Source organism: Lucilia sericata, unplaced genomic scaffold, assembly GCF_015586225.1.
Source record: "Lucilia sericata isolate MDLA Ls3-8-SP2 unplaced genomic scaffold, ASM1558622v1 Contig000015F_arrow, whole genome shotgun sequence".
NCBI classification, from domain to species: Eukaryota; Metazoa; Arthropoda; class Insecta; order Diptera; family Calliphoridae; genus Lucilia; species Lucilia sericata.
This window is the reverse complement of record NW_023994054.1, coordinates 937,930-958,020: the sequence shown is the minus strand read 5'-3', so window position 1 is coordinate 958,020 and position 20,091 is coordinate 937,930. Positions and strand designations below refer to the sequence as shown.

The 20,091-nt window shown below is 30.0% G+C and overlaps 1 protein-coding gene and 1 non-coding gene across 2 annotated transcripts; one reads left to right on the top strand and one right to left on the bottom strand.

The window, feature by feature from the left end:
* Positions 1-572: 572 nt before the first annotated feature.
* LOC119605421 (putative aminopeptidase W07G4.4) lies at positions 573-9,801 on the top strand. Its single transcript, XM_037958523.1, has 6 exons — positions 573-796; positions 1,106-1,323; positions 7,714-8,086; positions 8,146-8,287; positions 8,529-8,869; positions 8,975-9,801. The coding sequence occupies exons 2-6, from the start codon at positions 1,310-1,312 to the stop codon at positions 9,623-9,625; spliced, it is 1,521 nt and encodes a 506-aa protein (XP_037814451.1). The 5' UTR covers positions 573-796; positions 1,106-1,309; the 3' UTR covers positions 9,626-9,801.
* A 9,786-nt stretch (positions 9,802-19,587) lies between these two features.
* Trnal-aag lies at positions 19,588-19,669 on the bottom strand. The gene has a single exon. It is a non-coding gene; the product is annotated as a tRNA-Leu (tRNA).
* Between the last annotated feature and the right edge of the window lie 422 nt (positions 19,670-20,091).

The following is a 20,091-nucleotide window of genomic DNA, read 5'->3' as shown; positions in this document are numbered from 1 at the left end:
GAATTGAAATGCAGAATAGGGATGATAAATACATAACTATAGATATTATTAACTTATTATGAGCTTTGTTCGAAAAAGTCATCAGTGATTTGCTCCGGCTGTCGCCAACAAATCATTTATGATTTAACATTGTCCTGTACGCATCATCGATGATGTCTTCAAGATTTGGCCAAGAGGGTACTTTCCTCTGTTGGACGCACTTCTACATATGTCTACATTTAGAAGGAGCTATAGGCTGTAACAAATCTTGATTGGATGCCATCTACTTTTATATAAAAAATTTGGATGTGGACCCTTAACAAATTTCTAATTAAAAATTTATGAAATTCTGTAATCACATTTCTAAAATTTGCGTCAAAATTTACTTTATTCGTCTTTCTCACAGTTCATTGGCTTAAATATTTGCATTAAATATTTAATATTATTTACTTTAACATTGAAAATTACAGTTATTTGGTATCCCCTATATTTTGATAATATTTCGTATAACAGTTAACTTAACATAACCTCATTATTATGGAAACATAACAAAGAGAAACAATAAACAAATATAACAACTCTGCTATTGGAGATTTTTCTTTCTTACCTTTTGTTGTTATCAAAAATGAATACGCAAAATCCAGCTGTTTTTTGTTTTTATTGCAAAAAATGAGCCGGCAAAAAATTTCTATTCAACACAAAACAACAACATTGTCTGACTAATGATAAAGAAAGCATTTAAAGAAAACGTGTTTCCTTGGCCATTACAAAATTGAATAAAAAGAAACTTTAATTACAAGGTTTAACTTTGATCCAAGTAAGTAATAACAAAGAAAATGATACATCCATTTTACATTAGATTTGTGTAGTTGAAGTTTGATATCGTTGTCAGTTGTAGGTGCTGATGACGAACAAGCCTTTGGCTGAACACATTCGTTTAATAATTGATAAGCGATATAAAAACGTTTGAGTGTGAATAAGTGACTGACTGACCGACTTTCTGTTGGTCTGTAGTTTTGTGTGTAGATGTAGTTCTAGAGATTCGTGTTGTTCGGCTTGCAATTTATTAATTTCTGGTTGTGGAACTTGTGTTTAAAAGTTAATTTTTATAAATATTTTATTTCAGTTGTTTGCCAGACTTCAAATCGTTGGGGTTTTTTTCTTACGGAACTCTTTCAACAATTTCTTTACGATATTGTTGCTATTTTTTTTATTTGAAGTCGTCATCAGCTGTTGGGTAAAAAAAGAAAAGCGAAAAAAATTCCATATCTACAGTTAAGAGGAGCAGTAAAATATTTTCTAAATATCATCATCCTCAACAGCAGCAAACATGGGGCTCGATAAGTAAGTAAACATCTTATTATGTACAGACTTGGTTAATAAGTAAAATTTTATAATTTCTTTGTTTGAAATTCTTGAATTCGTTTATCTAAATATATCATCGGGTAAAAGTGTTTTAATAAAGTGTAGGAAAAAATTTATTGGGGAATTACAATATTTTCATTTCGAAATTAACAAAAATTGTTAATTGTATGTAGTTTCTAGGTAAACAGCATGATACCACCATAACCAGGTTATTGTTATATTATGGGTAAACAATCTAATTTTATTAATTTAAATTTGTGTAAAACAATTTGTTTATTAGAGGGGCATAACCTTTTTTGTGCTGACACACGTTAAGACCAATGTTATAATAATATAGAAATTTCAATAGATTTTCAAGTTATGGGATTGATTGTGCCATCCAGTAGGTTAGTGTTCTAGTCTGGTAGACCGGAGGTGGTGGGTTCGTTTCCCTCCTGAGGCACTGGTAAAGGAGCGCACAACAGGCCCGATAGAGGCCTAGGGGTATTTCTTCGGATTTGATGTATATACATAATGCTTTCAAAATAACTAACTTTCTAACTATGGGATTTGATAAATAATTTTAGATTTTAGAGAAAAATCACCTATGGAACTATCTTAAATTTCAAATATTGTATGAAGGAAATATAACCCAGTTCAACTTTAATTGCCTACAAGGATTGTTTTTTTTTTTTTAAATTTTTGTAAAAAAAATTAATTTTGTTGTATTAACCAACATTAAAGAATCAGATTAGAATCGCTTTCTGGGTCGATAAAGCTATTTCTGTCCATCTGTATGTCCATGTAATCTTGATAAAATTTAGCACATCCCAGCAAAAAAATAATGGAAGTCATACTTTACAAACGACCTCTTAATCACATCAAAAATGCGATTACATATTTTTCGCATTTATAATCCAAGAATTCCTTTAAATATAATAATGAGGAACAAGTCAATGGTGAAAATTCAATGATATTTATATAAAAGTGTTATTGGAAGAATGTGGTTTATTTTTGACATCCAAATATAGGATTTTTATTGCATCAAAAAATAAGATTTGATCTACTTCAAAGTTGTCAGAAACGTACAATATCCATCCACTGACAAGCTAATGTAAAACTCATTAATTTATTACCAAAACTGGGAAGTACTTCAAGTTATTTGTGGTGAAAATTCTAAATCTTTTTTCTATTTTTTTTTTTGCTAAGTTGAAATCGGTACATTATTTCACATAGCACCCATGCGACATATCCCCGAAAAGAGCTTTTTCCAATTTCTTTATTCCAATTAAAAAAAACAAAAAAACAAGTAAGAAATTATAGTCGGGTGAGGCCGACCATATAATACCCTACACCTTTGACAAAAATATAATGTGATTTAGTTGACGTAATAAAGCATTTAAGTTGAATTGTACCATGCCTTAGATATACATACTTAAGCCGTTTATTGTTGAATAAAATTGTGGACATTTAAATGAAATTGGGGCTTTTCATGGAATTCGTGAGGGTCATCAAGTCTTGTATACAACTTGGTTTTTGCAGCTTTTTGTCGAGATATGAGTATATTAAACATAATTATGAACTTAAAAGCCCTATTCGGCGGGTTCAGCTGTATGGGGGCTAGGTGAAATAATGGACCGATGTAAACCATTTTCAACAGGCTTCATCTACGGTACCATAAAAGATCATGTGCCAAATTTCATTGAATTATCTTTAAAATTGCGACCTGTAGTTTGATTACAAAGTTTAAAAGCCCTATTCGGGGATTCAGTTGTATGGGGGCTAGGTGAAATAATGGACCGATGTTAAACATTTTCAATAGGCTTCGTCTACGATACCATAGAAGATCATGTACCAAATTTCATTGAATTATCTTCAAAATTGCGACCTGAAGTTTGATTACAAGGTTTACATGGACGGACGGACAGACGGACGGACAGACGGGCGGACATAGCTAAATCGACTCAGAAAATGATTCTGAGCCGAAGGTGGGTTTAAGACCAATATTATTGTGCGTTATAAACATCAGCACAAACCCAATATACCCTCCCCACTAAAGTGGTGTAGGGTATAATAACAATCCCACTCACTGTTGTAGGATATTATATGGTCGGCCATGCCTGACTATACATTTTTGTTCTGTGATGAACAAAATGTGATAAATTCCAATAGGGGTTTACTTTTTGCTTCTATGTATTATAATTCTTATCACTTTGTTGTTAAAATATCTATTAATGCATATTCCAATGTATGTTTAGTAATATCAACAAGAATATGTACATTGAACATACAAATAAAAGAGAAATTTACAATAAAATATTTCAAATTAATACTTTATGTATATTAACTACATACAATGTAAATATGTACATAATATTATAAAAAGTTCATGATAATAAGTTTATATTGTAAATTGAAAAGTTTAATGGCATAATAACAACAGCTGTGCAATAATAAACAAAAGTCTAATAATCAATTAAATTTATATTAATATAATTATAAATAAAACTTTTAACAAAACGTATTTATTTGCATTGTATAGTATATTTTGATGATTTTATATAACAAATTAATAATATGCCTTATCAAAAGTGATCAATTGAATTTCATTAAATTCATGTGCATCTCTTCTCTTTTGTATATCTTTTTTGTACATTTTAAAGTTTTTATTATTAATATTTTTTTTGCAAACCAAAATAAACAAAACTGGCCTTGACATTGTACACGGAAATATGTATAATATACATACATTATTTTGTTTATGCTGTCATATTAAATTCAATAAAACTCAATTAATTTTTACTGGGACACCATAAAGTCATCTGATACCTACTTGAATAAAAGAATGAAGTAAATTAAACTTGTAACAGGCAAACATATAAGAGAAAATGTGTTAAATATTAGTGGAATTTGTTTAGTTCTTAAACTGGAATATTACACAGGGCAACGATGAAAAGCCTTTTAAAATAATTTTCACTAATCTCAGTGTTATTTGTCGTGTTAAAGTCGTATTTTACCTTCAAAAAATTCTAAAAAAAGATACATTGAAACTTTTTTAGTTTAAGAATAGAGTGTTAATAAAATATTCGGAATAAAAAAAGTATATCACTTTTATCTTTAATAAAATTAATTTAATTTTAATGTTTTGAAACATCTATCTATCTATCTATCTATCTATCTATCTATCTATCTATCTATCTATCTATCTATCTATCTATCTATCTATCTATCTATCTATCTATCTATCTATCTATCTATCTATCTATCTATCTATCTATCTATCTATCTATCTATCTATCTATCTATCTATCTATCTATCTATCTATCTATCTATCTATCTATCTATCTATCTATCTATCTATCTCTCTATCTCTCTATCTATCTATCTATCTATCTATCTATCTATCTATCTATCTATCTATCTATCTATCTATCTATCTATCTATCTATCTATCTATCTATCTATCTATCTATCTATCTATCTATCTATCTATCTATCTATCTATCTATCTATCTATCTATCTATCTATCTATCTATCTATCTATCTATCTATCTATCTATCTATCTATCTATCTATCTATCTATCTATCTATCTATCTATCTATCTATCTATCTATCTATCTATCTATCTATCTATCTATCTATCTATCTATCTATCTATCTATCTATCTATCTATCTATCTATCTATCTATCGATCTATCGATCTATCTATCGATCTATCTATCTATCTATCTATCTATCTATCTATCTATCTATCTATCTATCTATCTATCTATCTATCTATCTATCTATCTATCTATCTATCTATCTATCTATCTATCTATCTATCTATCTATCTATCTATCTATCTATCTATCGATCTATCGATCTATCGATCTATCTATCTATCTATCTATCTATCTATCTATCTATCTATCTATCTATCTATCTATCTATCTATCTATCTATCTATCTATCTATCTATCTATCTATCTATCTATCTATCTATCTATCGATCTATCTATCTATCTATCGATCTATCTATCTATCTATCGATCTATCGATCTATCGATCTATCGATCTATCGATCTATCTATCTATCTATCTATCTATCTATCTATCTATCTATCTATCTATCTATCTATCTATCTATCTATCTATCTATCTATCTATCTATCTATCTATCTATCTATCTATCTATCTATCTATCTATCTATCTATCTATCTATCTATCTATCTAATTGATATGTTTTATAATTTTATGATAATTACTAATATGATACTTCTATAAAGATTAATTATTAAAATATGTTTGCACAATATTATTTTTACTTAATTGTGTTTGCAAATGTATACATATTTTGTAATAAAGATAAAGATACAATTATAAAACATACTTATTTTCAGACATTTCTTCAAACATTTGAGTCTTTTTTATATCCTCAAATAGATAATTTTTCCATGATTTAGAAGATTTTAAACAAATTAGGTACTCACTGTTATTTTGATTATATGTTTAAAATGCAATAAATCTATAGTCAGCTTCTTTCTCTAAGCCATAATTTTCAGACTTTTTACTAAGACACCACACTGTTTATCGTATTATGAGTATAATTTTAAAATTAACTAATTAATTTTTTTGCAATTTTTGTATATTTTATTATACGTTCTTATTGTATAATACATGACTGAATTTAACAATTCTTCCAAAATAAACAACAAATAAATGTTATATGAAATATATCCAGAAGTTCTCTTAATGAACTTATTGATGTAACGATGATTAAGTTAATTTTTATTTAAAATTTTGAGTTTCAAACTTATTTTTTAGAAATGATAATATGAAAGTTCAACGGAGCACATATTAGGAGTCATTGTGATTTGCTTCGAGAAGAAAAAGATTCAAAAAATTAAGAATTTCACACAGAAAACGGTAGAGAAAATAATTCTCACTAGAGTATCGTAGAATTTATACTCTAAGCTAAGTTTCTTAAGAATTAAGACAACACAGTCTAAAAGTAAACAGTGTCATTATATGCCTAAGGTCATTTCTACAATCTACAAACAGGCGCGAATGTACCGTATGATTCCGTATCATTTCTGTCACTTTCCAAATCGCAAGAATCTCTGCTTGGAAGGCACTCCATTCATCAGAGAGTCTGAAAGAACTTTTTATATCGGCATCAGAGATATAGACACCGGTACCCGTGCCGACATCCACCTTTTACCCGTCGGTAAAACCTGCACAACCATCAAACAGTCTATCGGATAGAAGCCAATCTTCCCTAGTGGAAAATTCCATTAGAGGCGTTCGATGTCAAAGTCTATAGTCGTATTTATATGATCTGTATTTCCACAAGGAGAGTAACCATGATCAAGTAGACCTACTTCATACAAAAATGATTTTTTTCGTATTTGACACCCTCAGAAATAGTTATAGGGAAGCTTTACAAAACATATGTCTTTAAAACTGTTGTGGATTCAATGATGTACATTGGCTATTTTATATTAATTTTTTTAGTTTTCATCAATTCAAGAAAAGGTTTCAAAAATAGTACCCAGGAAGCACTTATTTCATCATGGTAGTACCTATACATTCGCATCCGTTTTTCAACAAGTTAATTTATAATAAATTCTGGGAAATTTTAAATTATTTTGGTTTTAATTCGAACATAAATAAAAAAAATTTTTTAGTGTAGATGAAAATGCATAAACAAAAGATAATGATACGAAGTGCTTTTCAACAAATATGCTTATCTAAGTTGGTACCAATAAATGCACTTTTGAAAAAGTCATTTTTAAAATTTATACTTTTATTTTCATTTGTTTACTTATTTTTGCTATAAATAATAAAACCCTATTTATTTTCCAACAAAAATACTTATCATAATAAAATAAATGCATTATACATTGATTATTGTATTTAATATAATATTATATATTCTGAGTGCAAGCATAACCCTCTTTTTTTAATCTATTAAATAAATCTAATACAAATCATAAAGAATTTCCAATTTTTTTTATAATCAAGTCAATACACTATTAATCTATATTAGAATATACCAATTTTGATTACGTCTTTGTATAAATAAATTATTGATAAATAACATGATAGCTTATCACACATAAAAGACATTTCTTTAGTAAAAAATTAGTTTATCTGCCAATCAAGTATTTAAAACAAATACAAACATATTGATATAATTCAAATAGTTTCTTTTAAAACACATGTTATTTATAGATACGTAACAGTTAGAAAAATGTGACATAGATTAAATAGAAACAAGACTTGTAATTATTTGCCCAGTCGTATTAACAATTCAAGTAATATTTAGATTATATAATTTTAATAATATTTATCTATATTTATTTATTTAATTTTGTTATGTTTTTTTCTGTTTATTTTTAGATTAGTACCATGTTCCGTCCAATTGGCGAAAATGATCCAGAAATCTGGTTGTGATGTTCTTTGCATTATTGATCGTCAAATACCCAGTGAATTGATTGAACAATTTAATGAATTCCGTTCATTCGATAAGGCTTTCGATTCAGTGGTCTCTTGCTTTAAATCGAAAAAATTAGATTTACCTGTTGTATATTCACCTGTTCCCGAATTATCGGATTATCATGATGTTAGATGTTATCAACAGGCCGCCGCTAAATCTCTACAAAGAGCCATTAAGGCCGGTTTTAAGGCACCTCTTTTATTTATTCCTGAAAATAAGAAATTCTTAAATGCTGAACTATGTACTGTCTTGGGTGCTTTAGAAGAACTTTATGTGGTATATTGTGGAAGAAAATTTTGTTTGATTTGTTCTAGCCCATTTTTTCTTTTTTCTAGCCCATTCAATTACGTGAAGATGTGCCAGAAAAACGTCAACGTGTTGCCAATTTGTCCGTAATGATGGCCAATCCCAAGGCAGAAGAAATTTTCAAAGAAGCCCTGATTTTGGAATCTGGTAGATTTGTAGCTCGTGATATTGGTAAGTTATAAAAGAGAAAGTATTTAGGTTTCAGTTAGAACTATTTTTAAAGGGATTAAATCATATGTTCGTCCGTCAAAAATGGTCTTATAAAAATCATTTTACATACTTTATAAACAAATACTATTCCCAAGTTAGAATAGCTTCTAACTACAAAAGTGTATGTATTCTCATTGAACTCATAAATAACCACCTAAAAATATACTATACTAAAACAAACAAAAAATTTCTTTCATTCTAGGTGTTGGTGATCCCGAACGTATGGCACCACCACGCGTTGAAGAGTACATTTCAAAATTATTCGATGGTCTTAAGGTAACAGTCATTAGTGATCCAAACGTTATTGCCAAGGAATATCCATTGTTTGCCGCTGTTAATCGTGCTGCTAATCAAGTGAAACGCCATCAAGGACGTATTATTTTCCTAGAATATAAACCACCCCAAACGGCTAAGAAAACTTTGATGTTAGTTGGCAAGGGTGTTACTTATGATACCGGCGGTGCTGATATTAAGGCTGGTGGCATTATGGCTGGTATGTCGAGAGATAAGTGTGGTGCTGCTGCTGTAGCTGGTTTTATGCAGGTAAGAATGAACATTTTAATATTTTCCTTAAAAGAGTTATAAGTTGTAGAAAAAGCTTCTGTCATTTTAATAATATTTGAACTCCTTGTTTCCCTCCTTTCAAAGATTGTTAATGAACAAAAACCCGCTGATGTTCATGTAATAGCTGCTTTGTGTTTGGTGCGCAACTCGGTGGGCGAGGAATCCTATGTTGCTGATGAAATCATTACATCACGTGCTGGTGTACGTGTACGTGTGGGTAACACTGATGCTGAAGGCCGTATGTGTATGGCTGATGCTTTGTGCCGCATGAAAGAAATCGCCGTATCGGAACAATTACCCGATCCTCATCTTTTCACTGTGGCCACTTTAACCGGTCATGCCTGTTTGGCTGCTGGTGAGGGTTATTCCATCATTATCGATAACAGTGTCGCACGTGCTGCTGATCATGCTCGCAAATTGCAAGAAATCGGCACTTCCTTTGGTGAACCCTTCGAAGTGTCTGTTTTACGTCAAGATGATTTTGATTTCAATGCCGCTAAAGTTATTGGTGAAGATATTGTTCAATGTAATAATGCTGCTTCCTCACGTACACCCAGAGGTCATCAAGTACCCGCCGCTTTCCTTATTCAGACCACCGGTTTGGAAAATCATGGTTTAAATTCGGAGAAACCTTTGAAATACACCCATTTGGATATTGCCGCCAGTGCTGGAGAGTATCCTAAAATGCCAACGGCTGCTCCAATTGTTGCTTTGGCCAAGGCCCATTTATCTTAAGAAGAAAATGTCTTTAGGTGCATGTAAAACTAAAGTGATTTTTGCCAACCAGTTTAATTGTTTTCTTTTATAATTTCATATAAATATCGTTTATTATTTCTTTTGTTTGCTTTATATACAATATTTTTTAGTATTATGCTTTTTATTAATAAAAAATTTAATGCATCACTACTGTATTAAAGTATTTTTCTTTTTGTTTATATAAATTAAGCTTAATATTTAAAGCGTATTTATTTAATTTTCACTTTGATTTTCCATTAAACATCTAAACACGGTGTGAATAAATTACTGAAAGTGAATATTTTTAATAACCTGTTAACCTGTTTATCTTTCGATCCAAAAACAATTAAAAATCCGTGTTTTTGTGGATAACTCCCGATTTTCAGGGTATATTAAAACTTCTATATATGGTAGGGAGATCTCAACTAGAACTACAAACCGCACTTGGTCAAATGTTGAGTAATTTATTGGCGCATACAGTGTTATTAGGGGCCCTAGTAAATTTTAATATTTTTTTATTAAAAAAAATAATTTCTTTAAATTTTAATTTTTTTTTAATTTTAATTTTTTTGATATTACATTTCAAACAAAACTTACGAAATATATTCCAAATTTTTCAAAAATCATGGATTTTTTCGGAATCTGAAACCCGAAGATAGCCGGGGCCTTTCGAAAATTTAAGTCAACAAACATGGAAATTTTTAAAATTTTCCATAAAAGTTCAATATTTAAAATTTTATATTAAATTATTTTGAAAACTTAAATTATAGAGAATTTTTTTACAAAATTTTAAAAATATTAATCCCAGCATCAAAAGTTTTGATTCGAAAAAAACTAATTTTAATGCGTAATTCCATTTTCTATGTTCTATTCATATCGATTAAAATAATTAACTCTGTGTAAATTCTATCGTTAATCGTTAGAGGATGCATATTTTTCTTTACTGCAGATAAAAAAAATTAGACCAGTTAACCATTAATTAAGCAAGTTATTACAATGTATTTATTCATTTCAACTTATTTCAAATTGAATAACTGAACATACACTTCATGGATTAAAGTCATTGACATTTGGAGCAAATTAATGCAACAAGTTAAAATAAACCAAAGAAAATTAAATCTGTCAGATAATTTTTTTTTTTCGCAAAATAATAACGGTAATTTGTTGTTGTGAATACGAAATAAGGTACGGAATGTTTTAAACTAGTGACCGCAATATGAAATTGAAGACTTTTATTTTTCAATACATTTTGTGTTTGTATGGTTGTTGTTGTATTTTTATTATTGTCCGATGACATCGATGTCAAATAAATGCATTGTAAATAATGTTGAATTTCAAATAAATTACATAAGTTGAAGAAAATAAAACAAAAATAAAAGAAATATGTAGAAAATACAAGAAAATTTAAATATCGTCTTAACGCCATTATATACAATGGTAAACAGTACTAAAGAAAGCAACCGTTTTTTTTTTTTTCAAGTTTGCAGTTACAGTATGTGGACTTATTGTAATTTATAGGTATTTACAAACATACATTCTACGAGAACTTTCATTGGGAAAGACTCCAATATTATTATAAAAATAGTGTCTTTAAAATAGTAAAAGTAGTCATCAATAATCGATTTTTTATTATAAACTTAAAATAAGTCACGACATGTAATAACTACAAACTTATGTATGTAATAACTAGTTCGTATTAGATTTTTATTGGTACCCGGTCTGCGTTGAGGGCCCTTGATTGGATATGTGGACTTTCCACGTATAGATCTTTATAGCCCTTATATTTTAAAATGACATAAATACCGTGACGCCATCTAACGGCTAGTTTTAAAACTTAACAGGAACACTATATATATTTGAAATTGTTTCCCACTCGGTGCTGTAGTTCTTAATTTTATCGATTGCGATCAAACATTACTATTTTATTTATATAGGGGGGATTTCATGTCAAGTTTACCAACATTATAAACTGATGTCTTTCAATAGGTATGAAATTTGTTATGATTTGGCGTATTTTAAAGCAACTTTAAAATACAGTTGATTTAAATTTCTTACTATTAACTACCGATTCTTAGTGGCAAAATCAAATTTCTCTATTTAGTATTCTTCTCCTATTCAGGGAATACTGGGAGAACATCAAGTGAAAGAATAGTGTGTTTATAATATACAGAATTTTCAGTTATTCGCATAAATGAAAATGTACTATCGGCTCGGTTACCATAAAAGTGACATAACTCGACTAGGTAATCGGCCTTATTACGAGTGGCGTTGTCGTAGTCGAAAATGAGTCGTTTTGTTAAAATGGTATTACGAATGTCGAAAACGACTTAAATTTCTATGCATTTTGTATTGACTTTGTCGAAATTTTAAATAAAAAACGACCTACGACAACGACAACGAATTCGCATACGACAACGACACTCGTAATAAGGGGGAATATTTGTTTATGTGTAGCCCGGTAAAGTGAAGTACTAGTACCGATAAAATAAAATTACTCTCGCAGGTTATTATCGAATATTTTTAAACGTTTAACTGTTCAAAAGATATTCTTTCAAATTATTCAGTACAGGAAATAAAAATGGTCGGAATATATAGTGGGTGTGGCGTTTCACTTGAAACGTAACCGTTTCAACGACACATTCGTAATTTTGTATGGCGAATCATGTCATTCAGTACATAATTGGGGGTTGAATGATGAATGAGAGCGTGAATTACGAATAATTGCTTCGTGTGAACGGGGTATTAATGTTTCACGTGTACAATGTGTAATAATAATTTTAAACATTTTTCATTCAAACAAAAATGGTTTGTTGTTCTCGATAAATAGAATTAAACGTTTTGAGTTATAACAGTCTCACAGCAAATTGTAGGAATATAGATACATTCATATATGTACATATGTATGTATAGGTAAAGTGCTGTTGCACTAATACTTCTTCCACAATATGCATGTTGCTGTTATTGTTGCCGCTTTTTGTGTTGCATATTCGTATTAATGTTATGTTATTTGTAGGACCGATACAACGTGAAACAACAAATATAACTGGAAACAATAACAACAAAATGCCACTAACAGAATAGAAACCGCTACCAGAACAGCAAAAACAACAGCAATGATCATTTAATGTAACTGCAACAGCAACCAATAATCAACAACGAGCAACAGCAACGGTAGCAATAACAGCAACAACAGAAGAAAATGATAAAAACGAAAAAAAAAAAACAGACACACACCGACCAACGGGATATTATGCAATCACAGCAGGAATGAGACACTCTTGACCGAGTTTTTTAAACTTAAACCTAACGGTAAACAGGGCCATTTGTATTGCCATCGTCATCATCGTCATCGTTTAGATGGTTGTTGGTTTGGTTGAATTTTTCAGTTCATTCCCTCGTTTGTTCAGTTTGGCATAAGAACAGTTTTATTATCATTGTGTTGTTTTCTGTTCTTATTTGTACTTCTTGTTCTGGCGATTTAATTTTTTATTATTTTTTTTTTGCATTGTAAAAAACTTAAAAAAAAAAACTATAAAAACGTTTAGAGAAAGAATTATAGAGGCTATAAAATGCATACATGTAGTTTAGTGCACTTTTTTATGGTTCCAAACTATTAAGAGAGAAAAAAAAAAAAGGTGTAATTGTTATGTTTTCGACATGTCCATTCTGCTACGTGGTCTAGAGGAGACGACTTCCATTCAATGTTTATACCCTACACCACTTTAGTGGGGAGGGTATATTGGATTTGTGCTGATGTTTGTAACATACAAAAATATTCGTCCTAGACCCACCTTAAAGTATACCAATCGGATTAGAATCGTTTTCTGAGTCGATTAAGCTATGTCCGTCCGTCCGTCTGGCTGGCTGGCTGGCTGGCTGTCCATGTAAACCTTGTGCGCAAGGTACAGGTCGCAATTTTCAAGATAATTGGATGAAATTTGGCACGCACGTTTTATTTGCGAAGCCTATTGAAAATGGTTAAAATCGGTCCATTATTTCACCTAGCCCCCATAGAACAGAACCCCCCGAAAAGGGCTTCTGAGCTCATAATTATGTTAAATATACTGATATATCGATAAAATACGGCACATAGTTTTATAGAAGTCTTGATGACCCTGCCAAATTTCATAAAGATCAGGCCCCATTTGACCCTAGCTCCCATACAAAGTCCCCTTCAGAAAATTACTTGAATGTCCCAAATTAGCTTATAAACTCAAATATCGCGATGAAATTCAGCACAATAAAACATTATGTAAATATAAATATATTCACAAAATTTTATCGGGCTTGGTCCATATTTGCCCCTAGCCCCCATATAAAGCCTCTTTCAGAAAATTAGTTTTTCATCCATAAATTGCTTAAATGTATCGGAACAAGGGAATATTGAAGATAAATGGTTTATTATGAAAAATAAATTACATTTAATATTCATAACTGGTGTAGGGTATCATATGGTCGGCCACGCCCGACTATACTTTCTTACTTGTTTTTGTTAAGGTATGATTTGTTTCCATGTTGTTGTTGTTATGGCTATTATTAGGGAGAGTCACTATAATTATGCAATTTGCATTAAAATTAATAAGAAGTTTTAGACTTAAACTCATTCACGTACACACATACTGCATTTTTGCTTTAAATATTGAACATTTGAATTATAATAGATTGTAGTAGATAGTTTATGTCTTAATAGTTTTTATTTTGATTTGGCCTAATAACGGTTTCTGACCTATTAATCAATCAATTATACATATTTGTTTGTACACATGTATTCCAATTGTCTATTAAATACAATTCATTCTATTTAATTAGGTTACAAACGGTTTCGCTGTCAATAATTTAAAAATAAATCTATTTGAATTTCTTTAGAATTTACATGAAATCATATTGTGCTAAATTTTTATGACTACATACTACACGTATTTAGATGAAAATAATTTAATGGTAGAATTACACATAATCAAAATTGTTTAAAAACTCATTACTAGATTAATAAGTTATATCCAAATAATTCGATATTTTTTGAATTAAAGCTAATAATTTGTTCATAATTGAATTCAGAATCGAAGAAAATGCGCTTAAATCCGAAAACGCGTAAAATGAGATAATCATTTAATATCCCAGCAAAAAAAGTGAGGAAAAAGAAGTAGAATTTTCACCACAAATAACATACTTGAAGTAATTCCAATTTTGGTGAAAAACCTATGAATTTTACATTAGCGTGTCATTGGAGGGATGTTGTTCATTTTTGACAACTTTGAACTACATCTAATCTTATTCATAGATGCAATAAAAATCCGATATTTGGATGTTAAAAATAAACCACATTCTTTCAATGACACGCTTATGTAAATTTCATTGGTTTTTCACCAAAATTTGATGTACTTTGAATATGTTATTTGTAGTGACTTTTCAATATCTCTTTCCTCACTTTTAACTCGGTTTTTATTTGTAAGGAAATATTTGGTTTATAGAAGCGAAAAATATGCAATCCCATTTTTAGATGTGATTAAGAATCCGTCGTTTGTAAAGTATGACATCAATTATTTTTTTCTGGGTAGCTATACCTAGTTGCGTTGCTACCCTAAAAACAATTTACTTTTTTTAAAGATTTTAACTCTAATAGTTTTCCAGATATACGATAACAATTGCAATTTTACCCAAACATTTCCCAGTTATACGAATTTTTGTATTAAATTCATATGGGAGATGCCACGCCCCCTATTGCAAGTTCGTCCATTTTTATCCCAAATATTTACATGGATGTCAAAGCTGTTTGTGTAAAATTTGAGGATTCAAGATCTAATCATTTCTCAGATATACGAATTTTTGTATTTTATTCATATGGGTGTTGCCACGCCTCCTATTGTAAGTCCGCTCATTTATTCCCAAATGTTCAGATGGATATCAAACTTGTTCATGTAAAATTTAAGGATTCTAGTCTTATATTTTATTCATATGGGAGGTATCACTCTGTATATAGCTATTCCACCCATTTTTTGTGTTAAATATTAATTTGATACTAAAGTTGCTCCGAAAATGTTTGAGGGCTTCATTGCTATATTTTCTCACTGTCCTCAAGTGTTGATATAAACCCAATGGTTGTCCATAAAGAGTTTAGTGAACTGTAGCTGTTGCATTTTCTGAGATATGCGGGGCGTGGCACTTCGCCTTCTTCAAAATTCGAAATAAAAAGTAACCTATAGTTCTATTCTGATAAACATGATGACACTGAGAAAATTTCAAGAAGCTCGGTTTAACCATTTATCATATTTTTTTCATGTATATAGAATATAATAATATGGACCAAATGTATTTTCGTTCATATTTTCGATGTTGTAAGGACTATTATAACATTTGTACATAGTGTAGCAAGTCACTGGAAATTCTTTTAATTCAGTAAACTTTATTCGCATAAATTTCCGATCACTTGACCCCCATACAAAGACCCCTTCAGAAAATAGGTTAAATGTCCACAATTCGTCAAAAAAGACTAATGTTGCCATAAAATGTAGGATAATTACATATATGTAAACGTAGAATCATCCACCAAACTTTATGAATATCGGTCCACATTTTCCCCCAGCTTCGATATAACGCTTAATTCAGAAAATTAAATTTTCATCAATAAATTGCTTAAATATTATGAAAAATAAATCACATTTTATGGTCGGTCACGCCCGACTATAATTTCCCACTGTTTTTTTATATTTTTTTTAATAAAAATACTTCCTCCAAAAACTGGATTTTTATTAGAATAACAAGTTTTTTTTTGTAAAAATTATAGGCTTTGAGAAGATGTTTCTGTTTAATCGAAATTTAAATTGATAACCTTCAATCTTTAAAAAAAAACTCCAAAATTTCACTGTCAAATTTAAGATATTAATGTTGAAATACTAAGTAGTACAAGTACGATTTCTCTACAGTGTAATCCATTATACATACAATATCTCCTTCTTTGTTTTGGTACCATTGAGGCCAGATTTTGACAAATCACATGACTAAGTAGTTTCATTTAAAATACCGATGTTTGTCTAATATGCAAGCGACATAATATAAATTTCTTAGTTTTAACATTAACTATTTGTAAAGAAAAAAACACTAAAGCTGAAATTGAAAATAAATGTGGCAGTCAGTTTGTCAGACAGATAAACATATAGCAAGACCAGCAGGCAGTAAAGGCAGCAATAATGGAAAAAAACAAACCAACAAAAATAATAATAACACAGCAACTGCAACTCTTGCTGTTGCAGCAAGAGCAACAGCAATAGCAACAAACGACAGAAATGATCTTAAATGAATGCGGAAGTTTTTTTCTTCAGGGTTTCGTAACCAGGTTTATTTCTTAGTTTGTTGTTTCGTTGTTTTACTCTTTTTGTATTAACGAACAATTTTGTTTTTGTTTTTGCAAATTAAAAAAAAAAACAACAGCAGCAACATCGGCTATGAGGGCAAGTTTGGTAGCAAGCAGTTGTAACTCAATGGCCAAATTTAATTGATGCAGAAGCTACATTAGTAATAACAACAACTTCTGTGGCAGTTGTTGCTGTAACTTGGCCAACAACAATTACAACGACACTAACTAAAAATTAGACAACCAGTCAAGTTATATATACCAACAAAAAATCCTCTGCAATTTCTAGTGAAATCTATGCTACAGCAATTAATTTATATTACATACATATTTGTATGTTTTCATTATTAGCAGTCTGGCCAATATATTGGATAATCTTAGTTATTTACCATAGGTATTTAATACATCTTTAGGTATTGTTCATCATAACTAACTGAACTCGGTCCGCGTATAAATATATAAACCGATTATTTAAAAATTAAAACTTCGGCGCCATCTGTCGGACCAATTTGAAACTTTATAGAAACACTTCTCACGAACCTTGCAACATATATTTGAAATTTTGTCCTATAAGGTGCCTTAGTTCCTGAGTTTATCGATTATGAACAAACATTACTCTTTTATTAATTTCGTGTCAAGTGACCCAACTTTTAAAATCGATGTGTTCCGATTTGGATGAAATTTGCGCCAATGTTAGTTCTATTCCTTTAAGGGCAATGTGGTCACTTAGACAAATATTGATAAAATCTTATTCTTATCCCACTTTCATCCCATTATGGGACTTTAAAGACGTTAAAGGAAATTGTAAAAGCTTTCTTTTGAGCTAAAAGAGAGCACATTTGGAAAAAAAATACAAAAAAAAAACTGATTTAAAAAAATTTAAATGTACATAAATACAATGAAGAAATAGCTATTTGAACTCCTTTGCTAGGACCAATAGGTGAAAAGTTACACTCATTTAAATGAAACCCTGTATGACCAAAATGTCCAACTTTGACCCCCTCTAACTGCGGCAGTTCTTGAAAGAGCTGAAAGTTTGTGTTTGGCCTACTATCCAATAGTACTAACCTTGGTGCAAATTACGTCAAAATAGGTCGAATTGTATTAGAAAGTATTTTCTGGGGGTTTGGGTCAATTATGGTCCGAAATCTATAGAAGTTGAGAATCTCTCAAATTTGGAAAATGTGATCTAGTCACTCCCATCTGGTCTCTATCGTGCTTTTAACAGAAGAACGGATATTGCTATATTGTTTTAGAATCTAATGGAGACGCAGAACATTTATAAGACTTTTATGGGTCTACGTCAAATACATATTACGATGTATTGCAAATATTTTCTATCATTTGTCTAATATGTATGTTGTATATATTATTTGTTTCCTTGGGAACAGTTAACGCATCATATACATATGAGACATGCAGAAGTCTCTTGAAATTTATTAATGTGTACCTACCAAATTTTTTAAGGTAAAAGTGGACTGTGAATAGACAGACTGACGGACATAACTAAATACTCTTACTAATAAGGATCCGGAATAAACATACATACATATATATATATATATATAGGGTAGCTCTAGGTTCGCGTATCAGTTTGTAGGTCGGGTACAACCGATCCTTTTATACCTGAAACATCGGATTGAATAATGTTACATTAATCGTTTAGTCTAAAACATACTTTTTAAAACAAGGGATATAATAGCTATTTAGTTTGGATCCATTATTGAAAGGGGAATAGTGATTGTCCCCTTTCGATATTGGATCCAAAGTAAATAGCTATTATATTCGGAATTTAAATAGAATTAAAAGAAAATGTATGACTGAAAAAACTAGAATTACAAACGCCTTAGTATGACAGTCTAGTTGTGGCTATGAGATAAACAGGCATTCGAGTGGTCCCACGACTACGTGGCCCATAACGCAACTGAAATCGTGTTGAAATTCGCAAAATTATCATAAAATACTTTCCTTTAGAGAAATGCTTCACATATTCGAATATGTATTAGTATCTATAATTTGTAAAACCAGTTCAAAATATTTAAAAATATAAAAGTAAGAAATTAATCAATATGTAAAAAATTTAAAATTTTTACAATTCTTTGTTTGTGATCCGATTTCATGGCCCTTTCCAATTCCGATGAAATTTGGTACACACATTCTTTAAATATGTATGTACATACATGTACTCCAAAATTCGTAACGGTTTAGGTTTTATACAGGTTCAATGATTTTTCATTTTGACACATCCAAATTAGTTTTGTGTTGTTCTATTTAAATTTAACCACATTCATAGCCTTAGTGATAAGGGGATATATATTTTAAAATTTAATTATAAATCCAACAAAATTTCACAACATTTTTACTAAAAATACGAACCACACTACCTTAAACAAATATACATACAAGTGTATAAAGTAGTCGAAATATTAGGAAATTTTGTTAAGGGCAAACAAGGGTCATCAGTTGATAAACAAAGGAATTTAATTGAACATAAACCATGTTTATTTTAGCAATAATTGATCATATAATAACAATAGATAAGAAAATACAATTTATACTTAAAGAAATAAACTAAAAAAAATAAATAAAAAAATTTTGCAAAAAAGTCACTTGGCAGCGGTGGGATTCGAACCCACGCCTCCGAGGAGACTGGTGCCTTAAACCAGCGCCTTAGACCGCTCGGCCACGCTACCCTAATATCAGAGGCAGCTAATCTACTCAATACGAATTTGTAACTACAAGTACATACCAGATAAGTAGTTCTGTTCTATAAATATAAAACTTACGTGACGAAAAGGAAAATTTTAATTTTTCAAACTAAATACATATCTGAGTATCTATCTACAAGTAGGTATGCTAAATGTATCTGCATATAAATATAGAAAAAGTTGAGAAAAATTTAATACAAAAATACTACTTTGTTGACTATTTTCAACAGTTGGAATGGGTGTTTGTTTGCTTTTTTTTGTAGTATTGAGAAGCGTGTGAATATTTAAATTTTAGTCTGATTATTTTCATTAAATTTAGCTTTTGTTTATATTTTGTTAAATATTTGCATACATGTTTGTTTTTTGTATATATTTTTTTGCTTTTAATGTTCGTCTTTGGTTTATGA